At 42.3% G+C, this 13,002-nt stretch overlaps 2 protein-coding genes across 5 annotated transcripts in view; one reads left to right on the top strand and one right to left on the bottom strand.

The window, feature by feature from the left end:
- ppp1r9ala (protein phosphatase 1 regulatory subunit 9A-like A) overlaps nt 1–6,466 on the top strand; it is a 30,712-nt gene extending 24,246 nt beyond the window's left edge. For 2 of the 4 annotated variants that reach the window (XM_020054856.3, XM_020054855.3), the window contains exons 14-20: nt 135–186; nt 273–344; nt 1,130–1,325; nt 2,402–2,446; nt 3,133–3,249; nt 3,967–4,155; nt 5,037–6,466. In XM_020054856.3, the coding sequence (XP_019910415.1) occupies nt 135–186; nt 273–344; nt 1,130–1,325; nt 2,402–2,446; nt 3,133–3,249; nt 3,967–4,155; nt 5,037–5,195 (830 nt within the window). In that variant the 3' untranslated portion in view covers nt 5,196–6,466. The remainder of the gene's footprint in view (nt 1–134; nt 187–272; nt 345–1,129; nt 1,326–2,401; nt 2,447–3,132; nt 3,250–3,966; nt 4,156–5,036) is intronic. The other 2 variants (XM_010879869.5, XM_020054857.2) reach the window with 2 other exon arrangements.
- Nucleotides 6,467–6,529: 63 nt separating this feature from the next.
- On the bottom strand, nt 6,530–12,923 carry pdk1 (pyruvate dehydrogenase kinase, isozyme 1). Its single transcript, XM_010879874.4, has 11 exons — nt 12,150–12,923; nt 11,866–12,010; nt 10,748–10,819; nt 10,456–10,640; nt 10,116–10,211; nt 9,239–9,316; nt 9,034–9,110; nt 8,843–8,941; nt 8,645–8,752; nt 8,440–8,553; nt 6,530–8,319 (listed from the first exon to the last, which is right to left on the bottom strand). The coding sequence occupies exons 1-11, from the start codon at nt 12,259–12,261 to the stop codon at nt 8,179–8,181; spliced, it is 1,227 nt and encodes a 408-aa protein (XP_010878176.1). The 5' UTR covers nt 12,262–12,923; the 3' UTR covers nt 6,530–8,178.
- Between the last annotated feature and the right edge of the window lie 79 nt (nt 12,924–13,002).

Raw genomic sequence — 13,002 nt, forward strand, 5'->3', positions numbered from 1 at the left:
CACCTTAAAGAAGTTTACACACTGCTTCTCTTCATAGCACACAAGAAAACCATAATATAAAACACGCACATCACAACCAAGGAAAATAGATGACATGGAACCTTCTTTTAATTGTTATAGTTTCATTGTTACAGATGAGCCAATTGAAAGTTCTTCAGCTGGAAAACCCAAAAAGAACATTTTTGGGTAAGTGTCTGAGATGATGATATGGATTTCAGTCCTGTTCCGATATTTATTCTGAAGCTCTTCAATATTTACTCTAAAACAAACAGTGGCCTCCGGAAGTCTGGTGGCAAAGGGAAAAAACATGACAAGGAAGCGATGCGAGCCTCTCTGGACAGCAGGTATGTCATGTTTCACCACATCCTATAAACGGGCTAACATTTGCACTAAACACCTCTTAAAAATAGGCTGGAGTAGAAGCAGCTGAATAGAGCAGAGAACGACATTGTCCTCTATCCACAGAGTTCATAAAACAGTAAAATGTGTAGTGCTTTTTTAATGTAAGCTTCAATGACATGATCAAATGTTTTACCTGTTACTCCTGTTACTATTGCAGAATGTTCCATGTGACCACATGTACTTAAGCCAATTCAATAAAAAATGTGACTGGTCCCTTCGTTTGCTAATTGGCATTTAGTAGGCTAAACTAGGGGACACCAAAAAAGCAGCAGACCTATGTCAGCAAGGAACACCTGATTTGTAAATATATTCAAAAGGTTTGTCTACTGTTACAGTTTACCAGTGTTTTTTTGTAGTAGTAGTTGTAGTAGATTCATATTAAGCTACTGTCTGGGTTTTAACTCCTCTGTGGTATTACCTTTCAGTGATGGGGTCATAGATGGTTATAGCTTCAACTGTTGAAAATCTCAAGACAAATTCGTGGGAGGAAAATGACTTCAAGATGAGCCAGAAGCTTTAAAAACCACTTTTACCGCTCTGCAGCTAATAAGGTTTCTCACATTAGGACACCTACGACCACCTGGGATGCTGCATTCTTTCCGATTATTGCTGCGAGTCACCAATCAAGTCAGAGAGAAACACATGCGCTCAATGGACACGTCTGTATTAAAAAGGCAGCATGTGACCTGAGGTGTCAGCTTGTCTCTCTTATGTTTCTAATGCCCAGGGGTTCTGCCGAGCTGTTGGAGGAGTCTGGGGGAAACCTGTCCCCCTCTGAGTCCATGACCTCTGTACCCACCTGTATGCCCTTCTCTTGGTTTGGGGACAGAGACCGGGACAGGGAGCCTTCGTCCTCTAGCAGCAGCCTGCCGTACACGGCCAACGAGACCAGCAGCGAACAGAGCCAGGACCGCAAGAACAAGGTGAGCACACCGATATTACACACTACATCAGAACTGACCGGCAAATGGCGCCAATCTATATACAAGGCATACTATTAAACTTAGATGTACTGATGTTTAGTCATTTCAGAATCACACGTATCAAACAGGAGAAAGACAAAGGGATAATTGTATTACGGACATTTTACTGGCATGCCAAATCCACCTCAGACTTATTGTTACGTGTGCTTAGGTAGACACTACTGAGTGGAATGTCGGTGTCATTGAAACAACCACTCTGTCATTCCTTGGAGCGTTTCATGTTGAGTTGGCCAGTAATAAGCCAGTGACTCATTGGTCAGTAATCCACACTTTAAAGCAGGTTTTAACTCTGGGAAATAACCAAATCCAGTCAAGAGATGTGTTGTTTCTCAGAGAGCAACAATAATGTTGCCATGGAGTGGATGGTTCTACCTGCCAGCTCCTCCCATTCAGGAAGAAACCCGAACAGGGTTACTCAGGGTTTGGACTAGAAAGGATACAGCTGTGGTCAGATTTGACTTTTTTAGAGTTTTATTTAGCAGGTTAAGGAAAGCTTTACGTTGCTGGTTAAGGAGAATTTACGTAGCAGGATAGGTAGAATTTATGCAGTAGGTTAGGAGTTTTAGGGTTTGCTAAAATACAACTAATATCAACGTTTGCCATTAATTTGACAACAGCTGTATCCTTTGTAGCTCTGACTATCGCTCTGTTGCTGCCAGCTGAAGGCTGTGGGCGTACTAACTGGCATCCTGTCCTTTTCCTTATGGGGCCCTGTTCAAAACTAGTGCACTATACAGGAAATAGGATGCCAGTTGGAACACTCAACATTAATTAGAGTGAGGAGGAGGATTCACTGGCATTTTGCCACAGGACAGTTATCCCTGTGAAATGCAGGGGAGTGGGTGGATGCCACCACAACCAGGTCTATGGGGAGTTAGTGGGTAGAGCGTGGGACCTGGTTCTGCTGGCTGGGACTCTGGCTCTGTCCCACGGCCCACTGAAGCTGTCAGTCAACTATACAGCAATGGAGAACAACCTGGCACATTCTGTCACTAACAGTCCTTCTTTCAAAACAGACAAATCTCTCCTGGTCCTCCTTATTCAGTCGCTCGTTAGATTTGGTACAGTATGATTTCCTTTTTACTCCCGTCCGGCTAGAGACGGTAGAACTAACCCACCATCTAGTGGTAGTGCTGTGATTGTTCCATTCACACCTAGAACCTACTAATAACCCCCACCTGGATGTGTGCTGTGGTAGTAGAATTACTAATAGCCCCACACTGGATTTGTGCTTTTGTGTTGTGGCTGTGTGGTACTGGGTAGTGTGTCATTTAAATCAAACAGTTCACATAATGCTACCTTGCCATCCTTTTTCTATCACGCCTATGATTAATATTAACATTAGATCAAGTGATTGACAGGCGTACTCTGCACTATAACGCATTGTCTTTGAGTTGTGTGTTTGTGTTGCGACGTTAGAAATAGCGTGTGTGTCGGGCTAGTCGTGTTGTTTGAACTCATCGAATAATCCGCTCTGGTTTATGAATGTGTAATCAAAGACCTGGTGCCTACCTTTACCCCTTGATGGTAATGTATTTACAAAGGATTCCCGTGTGGAAATCACCACAGAACTAAATTTCAACCTTAATCCCCCATTTAATTCTCAACCTCCATGTCCGTGTTTACCAGTCTAATGTCCGACCTCCCTAGAGCTCCAGGCCCCGGAGGAATGAACTGTCCTTGACCCATTCATCCCTCCATGTGTTTGCCTAGTTAATGCGTTCCTCCTTGTCTCCACTTGTTCCAGAGTTTGTCAGTCATAGATGATTCAAACCCTGGCAGCCCCAGGTCAGACACCTCAGGTCTAGTTGCGGAGCCCAATCTGTCTGGGCGCTCGCATACTTTAATCTTCTCGTCCAGTGAGGTGAGTGCTCTCTCTCTTTGTTCCACGTCCACGAAAGCTTATGTTGGATGCTTCTGCTCGGACGGCTCTAAACGAGGACAGTCTCACGCATGCTTCCGCGGTGCCCCTTTACAACTATGCTCCTAACTTCATGAATGGGCAGCGAAGAGCAATGCTGCATGAGTGTGCTCTGAAGCCACCTGTGGTGTTGAATGTGCGCTGTTCGAACTAGTGTCTGTCCTTAGCTATGGGTCTTCCAACTGAACCAGGACAGATTCTGTGCAGCCCCAAAGTCAGTGGCGACTTGTCTGGCCTTTATTTTCCTATTGTGTTAATTAGGTGTGTGATTGTGTTCGTCTATGGTTTTATGTTTTCTTGACGTTCCGTTGAAACAGTGATTTGTTTTACTCTGCCTGCTATGCTGAAACAAGCAGATTGAGGCCATGCAAAACTATGAAAATAGCCTGACCACTTTTCCTCACCGATCTGGACGTTGCCTCCCTCTGCGCGTTGTGGCCTCTTCTGACAGCACAAGCGTTGTGACAAACTCGGAATGGACCAGTACGCACACAGCTTTTTGACCTGACTTCTTCGACTGTGTGACGTGCAATGCATGGGCTGAATGCCGTATGATGTTTTGAGCAACATATAACTGACATTGAAACACTGTTAAATCCATTATGCAGCGCTTTGGGTGACTGTAATTCAGTTCTTCATGAGTTCCTTGGTGTTCCGTAGACCCTGGATGACGAGCCAGTGCCCACAGGGAAAGAGTATCAATGGCAGAACCGCCCAGTCTCCGAATGGACCAATCAGCAAGTCTGTCACTGGTTAATGGGTATGAACATGGACCAATACACGCCTGAGTTCACAGCCAAAGGTGTGGATGGCCATCAGCTCATGCACCTGGACAGTGACAAGTTGAAGGTAAGAGGGCCTCACAAGGCAAAAGTTCAGAACTCATTTGTTGAGTTGAGTGGTGGAGGACAAGATTTTTAGGAGCCATTCATACTTCCATTAGCCCTCTTTGCAAATATTGTAATATCAAAATATTTCAGGCACAATAAATTAAGTTTCACTGAGAAGCTATTGGATATAATGCTGCTCTAGACCGAATGTACTTTTTAAAAAGGAACTAAAGAAAAATGGTCAGGCTACCAAAAAAGCTAGACATTTTTTGTCTAGGGGGTCAGTGAAACATCTTCTACAACTCCAGTAACACATTGCTGCCAGGCACAGGGCTTCTGACCTGGTCTTCTGACCAGCCAGTGGGAGTGACTAGCTACTGGAGTTTTAGATGAGGCTCCTTTTACGCCTGCCTCAGTAAATACCTAGATTGTTCTCTTTCTGAGATATAGCTTGTACATTTTCTGTGTGTAACAGCAGTAAATCCAACATATTTTGACACAGTAACATGAGCAAAGCTGGTTAATTCAAATCCAAATAGCTTCTATCTAATTGGGTGAGAGACCTCATCATAACAATCCATTTCTCTCCCGCTTTGGTACAAAAGCAGAGATGCGTTCACACAGGGCCAAAAAGACTAGGCAGTCAGAATGAAGCCAGTCGAAATTAACGTTCAATTATTTTCACATCATCCAAATTTAAGCTCCTCCACTTGGCACATCAGTCAGGTTTGTAAGCCTAGACTGCCACCTTATGGCCAAACATAAACCAGCTCCCTGTGCCAAGACCTTTCAGTAAAACAGCACATGCAGAAATCAACCGGAAATCAACGGGATAGTCAGTCTGTGTGCATTTCCTAAGGTAGCGTTGCCAGATCTGACCCGTCCTGACTGCCCCCTCAGGCCCTGGGCGTGTCCAGCCAGAGTGACCGGGCCACCATCAAGAAGAAACTGAAGGACATGAAAAAGGCCCAGGAAAAGCTGGAAAAGCAGCGGGAGAAAAAAGAGAAAGAGGCAAGACGCAGCGGGAGACTGCCTCCGAACAGCGACTCGGTCTGCTGAGCTGCCTCAGTGGTGACCTGCTCTCCCGCTCTGAACAACCCAACGCACCCACACCCCCCCCTTCTCCAGGAAAGCAGACCAGTGTCTATGCCGTTTCACATGTAGGCCTAAGTAGGTGCCACTCAATTTGCGGTATACACCGACTAACAAGGCAGCACCAATGCAGTCACGCACACCAGTAAAGACAACACTGGCGCTGCAGCGGGGGGTTTAATATGTCAATTGGGAGTAGCCCTGTTTATCTAGTTGACTGTTGTTTTCCTGTCAAAGCTCTGTCGGTGGATCATTTAAAGGACACAACAGCTGGCTCTGCTTTTTAATCAGCTCAAAAACAAGTTGACTTTCCTGTCTCCACTGATATGTCACATCATCGTCATGGCGATAGGCTGGGGAGACAGTGGGACATGTAAATGTGATATTGTTATAATGACAAGTGTTGGAAACGACCAAAACCTGACATGTTTTTACCACTATAAACCTATAGAAGTGAGTTTCCATATGTAGTTGCAGCGTTTGTGCACCTTTACCTATACAATAAGTGGAATGAATGCAGTACAGCTTTTTTTAAGTGTTTTCTATTGTATTTTTGCTAGCATTTCCTGTAGCCATGTACAGATCTGTTCTTGCAGGAACTTTGTACAGTTATTGAGATAAAAGCACTATATTGTCTTTTAAGCTTCAAAGGGTGACAAGGTTTTAAGTGTATAGAGTTTTATACATATGCCTATTAACTGCATAACTTTAAACAAAACAAAATAATGATTAAGGTCCATTTTATATATATATACTTTTTCTACTAAGTAGAATAGCCACTAGGATGAAATTCGCTAAAAAATTATTAATTAATGAAAACAAATAATGCTGCTTATCCCATGTGCCTGTTTTGAAAAGGGGATTTTTTTTTACTGATGTTCCTATTGAGCTGAACAGTTTATGCGTTGCTGAAATGGTACCAAGACATGCAATATTATTTTATCCTGCATGCACTCCATGCTGACTGGGTCTGGATACAAGGTGTGTGTCTACGAAAATAAATCATTGCAATTGTTGGCTGTGTCTTGTTTTAACATTAATGTTGGATGAATGTTAAGCTTGTCAAAAGCCAAGCGTTTGTCAAACGTTTTTTCTAAGCATGTTTTGTTTATTTTGTACAGTAAAGACACGTAGTTAAATTCCCTCCACTTGTTCCACTGCCAATAGTTAAACCCTGTTCATCTATTCTTGGTACATATTGTAAAAGCAGCATAAAATAAACTAATTCTCACATCAGATTCTATTGTATATGTATTTTGTGCTTTAACAGTAAATATAATGGTTTCTGCATTCAAGAAATGTCAAAGCTGTAATGTACATTTTAATGAAGACAGCAATACTTTGGATGGCAGACAAAACATCACTGTGGAAAATTTTGCGCACCCCCTGAAATGTTCTTGTTTGCATATTTGGACTTGGATGTGATCTTCACACTATTGACAGGTAAAAGTAACCTAATTGGTAAACAAATTACACTGAAAGATTAAACTTTGAAATCATTTATTCATAAAAAATGCAGACAAAATTAGTACACCACTAGCTTAAATAGCTGGTTTACAGGTAATTTCCCTTTGGCTGAAATAACAGATGTTTTCTGTGGCTGTCTATCAATCAGTCACTTACATTGACTGGGAGGAATTATTGCCCACTCTTAGACTCGGTCATTCCATAACCATTTATTACTGCTTTTGAGCAATGTTGTTTTAGCTTTGCTTGTTGCGTGTTTCGGATCATGATCCTTTTGCAAGTTTCGCCTTCAGCTTTTTGACAGAACGCATCACTTCTCAGGAATTCTCTGCTACAATATTGAATTCATGGTCGACTCAATGATGGCAGTAAAGCAGCTCCAAACCATAATGCAACCACCTCCATGCGTCACGGTTGGTATGAGGTTCTTCTGTTTAAAGGCAGTTTTATTTGTTTTCGCATTGCAGCCAAACGACTCCACCTTTGACTCACCTGTCCAGAGCACATTGCTCAAGACTTTTTGGTCTTTACGCAAGTATTGTCGTGTCTTGATATTATTTTCTGAAAGCCGCAGCGTCTTCTTGACCTGTCATGTAGGGTTATAGAATATCTTTATGGAAGGCTGGACCCTCCCAATTTAATCTCAAATAATTTTCTGCATTTGTTTATTTTAAATTTCTGAAATTATTTCAAAGTTAGTTTTTTTTTAATGAGATGTTAAAGTGCCTATTTCAATGACTGTGCTTGTGGTTAGCTCAAATATCCAAATTTGTCAACAAAATATTTTTCAGGGGGTGTACTTCGCTCACATGACTACACATTCTCACCATTTAATCACTTAAACCACACTGCACGTCAAATGTATCTATGAGAACAAATCCTATATTTCTATTCCTTAATGTATACAGTAGAATAGTGATATCAGAGGACCTGGAAAACAATGTAGTAGCTGCACGACTTTGTAACACAAACATCTTCTCTGACTGCATTGTATACCCAGTAGATAAACATTCCAAGTAACAAGCAACATTCACTCCAGCTTTCCCTTTCAACAAAACACTACAAACCAAGCAATCCTCATACAATACACATGGTTTAAACAAGATATGTCATAAACGCAAGTATAACATATCATACAGCACTCACATCAAACACATTCCACCATGAAAGTAACTAACTCTTAAACCATTGCATACCCTGTACATACTGTACAAGAAATTCTCTTGATAAAAACATCAAATCCTATTATTCACATGACACGTATGGCACGAGAACTTTAGTTCATAATGTACACATACAACTAGTAAAAGTGCAAAGGGTTTTCATCTATTGGTTCCCACAGCGGAGCAGCTATTAACATCATTCACACAAAGTAATTAATTCTGAAATTACAAGCCCCCCCCCCCCCCCCCCCCCCAAAAAAACCAAATCCTATAAATGATCTAGCGAATGATAGACCTGTCTAACCATGAGGAATGGTGGTCTAGAAACTCCGGAAGGTTGTCATGTCCTTGGGCTCCTTGCTGGGAACACACCAGTCGTCGGCCTCCTGCATGGTCTGGTAGTGCTTCCAAGCTGACTTGTTGTAGACAGGCAGCCTCTCGATGGACTCCGTGGAGAGCGCCTGCACACGGTCACAGAGGACATAATGGAGGAATGAGCCTCATCGGTTATTATGGAAACATCTCAATAAAGCTTTCTAAATGTTTTAACGTCGTTTTTGGTGGACTTGTTCATGACTCACCCGGATATATATCACCGCATCAGTACCATAACCCTCCAGAGAGTACAGCTTCAAATCACCTTGGAAGTATCTGGCATATAACCGAGAAATAGGCAGACCATACCCATAGCCAGCCTACAATAGAAGAGATGAGAGAAGGCTTCTGATATTCAAATAGACACCAATTGCAAGTACAGACCTGTTGTCCTGAAGTGACAGGACTCACCAGAGGGCTGCGTTGGCCGTCCATGCTGGGTGGGGGCGCGGTTGAGTAGGTGTAGGTAAACAGCCTTTCGATCTTCCTCAGTGGGACCCCTCCCCCTCGATCACTCACCTGGAGCCAATGGTACAGATCAGAAAGTGATGGGCGGGTAAGCCTCCTTCATGTTGTACAGAGGGAAACGCCACGGCCAAGAAGCTGTACCTTCACGGTCAGATCTTCAGTTCCTAGGGCAACCTGGGCATGGACAGGAGGATGGTCCATAGCGTCTCCATACAACTCCATGGTGGCTCTCATGGCATTCTAAGAAACCAAACGAACGCTCAACATCAGCTTGTTGTTCTAACCGCTAGCACACAAGGGGTGACTTGTTCCAGGTCTAAAACAAGTCTTACCTTGAAAAGTTCAAATACCATGTGGTAGAGATGGGACGGCACATACACTACAGTCACAGGCTTCCCGTGATCTTTAACTGCAGAAAGTGGAAAATGTCAAAACCTAAGTAATAGGTCAGTTTCTGGCCAACACTAAATAATGCTGTAAATGATCACATCTCCCCAGAATGTAATAACATGTGTAAATCTTTAAGAATTGTTTTACCGTTGAATTCTTCCAGCACTAACTCTGGAGAGTTCATGTAATACCGGTCACACAGGTTCCTTGCATTTTCATAGGCATCTTCAGGAAAGGAAAGACAGTTTGGTTAGGAAATTCACACTTGCAAAAACTTGCAATCGTTAAGACACACTGTGGCCAGTTTATTAGGTACACACTCAATTAGTACTTGTTCAGACCACTTGGCCTCCAGAACAGCCTGAATTTCTCACGTCTTGGATTCTACAAGGTGCCTGAAACGTTCCACATGTACTATGGTATATGACATCACACAGTGGCTGCAGATTGGCCGGTCCATACATTCCTGCTGCAAACAGCCAATTCCATCTCACCCCAAAGATGCTGTATTGGGTTGAGGTCTGGGAGCGTTGGGGTTGTCTGCTGCTGTCACCCATCCATGACAAGGTCCAATGACTTACGTGATCCAAGATGCCATTCTGCATGCTAGTTGTAGCGCGTCGTTATGTTTGTCATTATCCTTAGACCTCCATCGTCAACATGTCGTTTTCACCTGCAGGGCTGCCGCTGACTGGATGCTTTTTGTTTGTTGCACCATTCTAACTAAAACCCTAGACCAGGGGTATTCAAATCTTTCGATGTTCTATTATCTATGGTCCGGAGCCTGCTGGTTTTGTCTTCTACCTCATTATTCATCGCACCCTCTTGGTGTCCCAGGTAAAACTAAGTCACTGACGAACGGGTTGCAATGAAACAATGGAGTGGAACTGGCTTCATGATACAGATTTCAACAGCCCTGCCCTGGACGCTCACCGTCTGTGGGAGCGATCCATTTAATGAATGGGGTGGCGTACCTAATAAAGTGGCCACTGATTGTATATAGCAGTACCAGTGCAGAACTTACCCCTAACTACCTCAGTAACCCTGCAGTGGGGATCAATACTACCAATCTGTTTAGGGTGTGCTGGGTTTACCCTGACTTTCCCGCCAAAAAGCAGAGCTAGAATACAAGAAATAAAAAACAAATAGAAAATGTTACCACAAACATTTAACAGTTTATAAAAATGTTTGACATATCTTTCAGCCTTTCCGGTTTCTGGATTTAAAATAGTTTTTGCCTTAAAGTGTATTCCAATGTTCCCGCCTGTCAGAAACAGGTTCCACTTAAAAAGAAATGTCGGAGCAAGACAGTGGATTCTGGAGGCCAGTGTATGAGTTACTGCTGTAACAGGTGACATGCATACTGTGCTGGTTGAGCAGCATCCTGATGGATATTCTGCTCATGTAGAAGCGATCCAGGAAATACTGAACATTCTGGCTGACAACAGGATCAGTGCCATAGGTCTCCTTGTACTCCACAACCCCCTGGGCCATGGTTGGGATGACGTCATTGTGACGATTTCGGATCTTTATAACGGCATCAGTGAAACTGTGTGAAGACAAACACCAAAGGAATTATAATATCCAGAGGAGGAATGGGCCCTGTAATTTAGTTGATATTTCCTCATGAATAATCAAACGGGATTATCATCTTACTCATAAGTGACTTTCTCATCATCAGCATCTTTCTCCCTGAACTCGATTATGTCTTGGAGACTTTGCATGTACCTAAAAGACAAAATGATCCAATACTTTGGTAAAGCTATCCATAGGTGTGCGGGACAAAGGGGTTAGCCTGGTGGAAACAGCCCGATTGCTGTGCTTTACTGAAGTGAGAAACGCGATGATCGGTTTCCCTTAACTGGGATGCGGCAGCATTTGGCCTAAAATACAGGGCCCTTGGTCATCATCGGGACAGCTGCGATGTTGTCATTTGGAAGGTATGTTTGTACATGCTGGTTTTTACATTTACACATTACAACACCTGGGATAAACGGCTCGACAGGTGTTTCTGCTAAGTCATTTGCGCATACATAAAAGGTATCAATGTCTAATCTTGATTCTATGTGTTTGCCTTCAGAGTCATTTTTCAATGACAATATCAGGACCAAAAAGGTGACAATAGGTCAAGAAAGCCATTATGAGGCAAAAAATATATAAAATGATGTAGGCATGTGTCCGCTACAATAGTGTGCATAATAGTTCAACAGCAGAACTACAGAGGTTACACCGAAACCACTAATTATCCTTTCAAAACAGGATGGCCAGAAAACAGTAGGATGTCTTTTGGGCCAAATAGTGCAACATTTTTGACTGAAGAAGGCCATCTCCAGAGTTAAAACAAACTGATCATGACTTTTATTGGCCGAAGATGAGACTTAAAAAAAAACTATGCAAAAACAATTAACAGACGATTGCTGCAGTACAGGCCCTGCAAAGCATCAACAGTGACAATAACCTATCTGGTTGGGTCAATGGGTTGTAGACTTCAGGCAGTGATTTCATCCAAAGGATATCAGATCAAATACTTAACATATGCCCTTAATTTGGACATGCATTAATGTCCCAAAACATTTGTTGCCCTGAAATAGGAGGACTACGTACAAGGTGTTGATGCTAAAACCAATATGTACACCAATACACCAAAAAATAACCTAAAAATATATTCTTCCAGCACCTGTTTTCAAAAACTAACAGTTGAAATATTGGTGCCAAAACAAGTTGTCCAACATCCCAATAGGTATGGCATCTGTGTCACTACTGACACTACTCACCAGCTCTGGACCAAACGGACAGACGGAGTCTTTAGCAGATTATCTGGTAACAAGTTAATCTCCTTCATTATGTTTGCCAACCTCACAGGTAGCTCCTGTCTGAGGAATGTAAACGATGTTTTCTCGCATGCATTTTCTCCAGACCCTTAATGTGGAAAAGAACAAACATGACTAAGTGTTACATGAAAGATAAAGCAGGCGATCTAGTAAACATAGCCCCCTGTACGAGCCAAATGTCTCAATGAAATAAACTGTTGACTAATGACAAATTCAAATCCACTTACCAAAGTCCAAGAACTGTTTCATTGAAAGGGGTGAAGGGGAGAATCTGGAGTAGTAATCTATATGCTTTCTGATAGAGGAGGCATTGCTCATCAACGCCCTTAATATCCTCATTTTGACCGGTTTCGCTCAGTTTATAACTAACGTCGAATTAAATTATACAGTTAACAGTATTGAAAGGTTTATTGCCCGTAACATGCGACATTTTATTGCTGACATTCTGAACCAAGAAATTTTGAATTGAACGTTACTAGCAAGGTAGGGTACAAGTAGGTTATCACCAGCTTACGTATCCGTATAGTACATAGTTGCTAGCTAGCTTACCTAGCTGTCATGTATAATTTTTTCCCCAACAGTCATCAATAGCCTATGTAACGTGAAGAGATGTAAAAATAGTTCGAAATAAATATCTGCGGTATACTCTGACGAAACTTGACGGCTAACAGACTATTAGCATGAAGTAGCATGTAAATCAAGACAATTCCACGGTCGACTGGAAAAGGTTCGTTGCAGTCATAGACCTAAGCTATCGGTCGCATATTTACGTCTAAGCTAGCCTAAATGTAAAATAATTTAAGGCTAATGTTTTTTCAATTTTTGTCAGTTTGGCTGACCATGGTCAACTTTAATATTAAACCATAATATAGAGATAATAAATTGTACAAAACGTGTTAGCTTGCATGCTTCTAGCAAAGATGCTAGCAGTCAAAACAAACCGGAGACACAAGACGCAGCAATAGCGTCCTCATTGGTCCATGGTCCATGACCGCGAGAGGTGCCTGTCAATTTGGTCAGAGATAGATTTCAGTAGATTGGAAACATTACTGTGATCTTCTATTGGCTACGTTACGTTGT

This window comes from Esox lucius, chromosome 16 (genome assembly GCF_011004845.1).
Source record: "Esox lucius isolate fEsoLuc1 chromosome 16, fEsoLuc1.pri, whole genome shotgun sequence".
Lineage (NCBI taxonomy): Eukaryota > Metazoa > Chordata > Actinopteri > Esociformes > Esocidae > Esox > Esox lucius.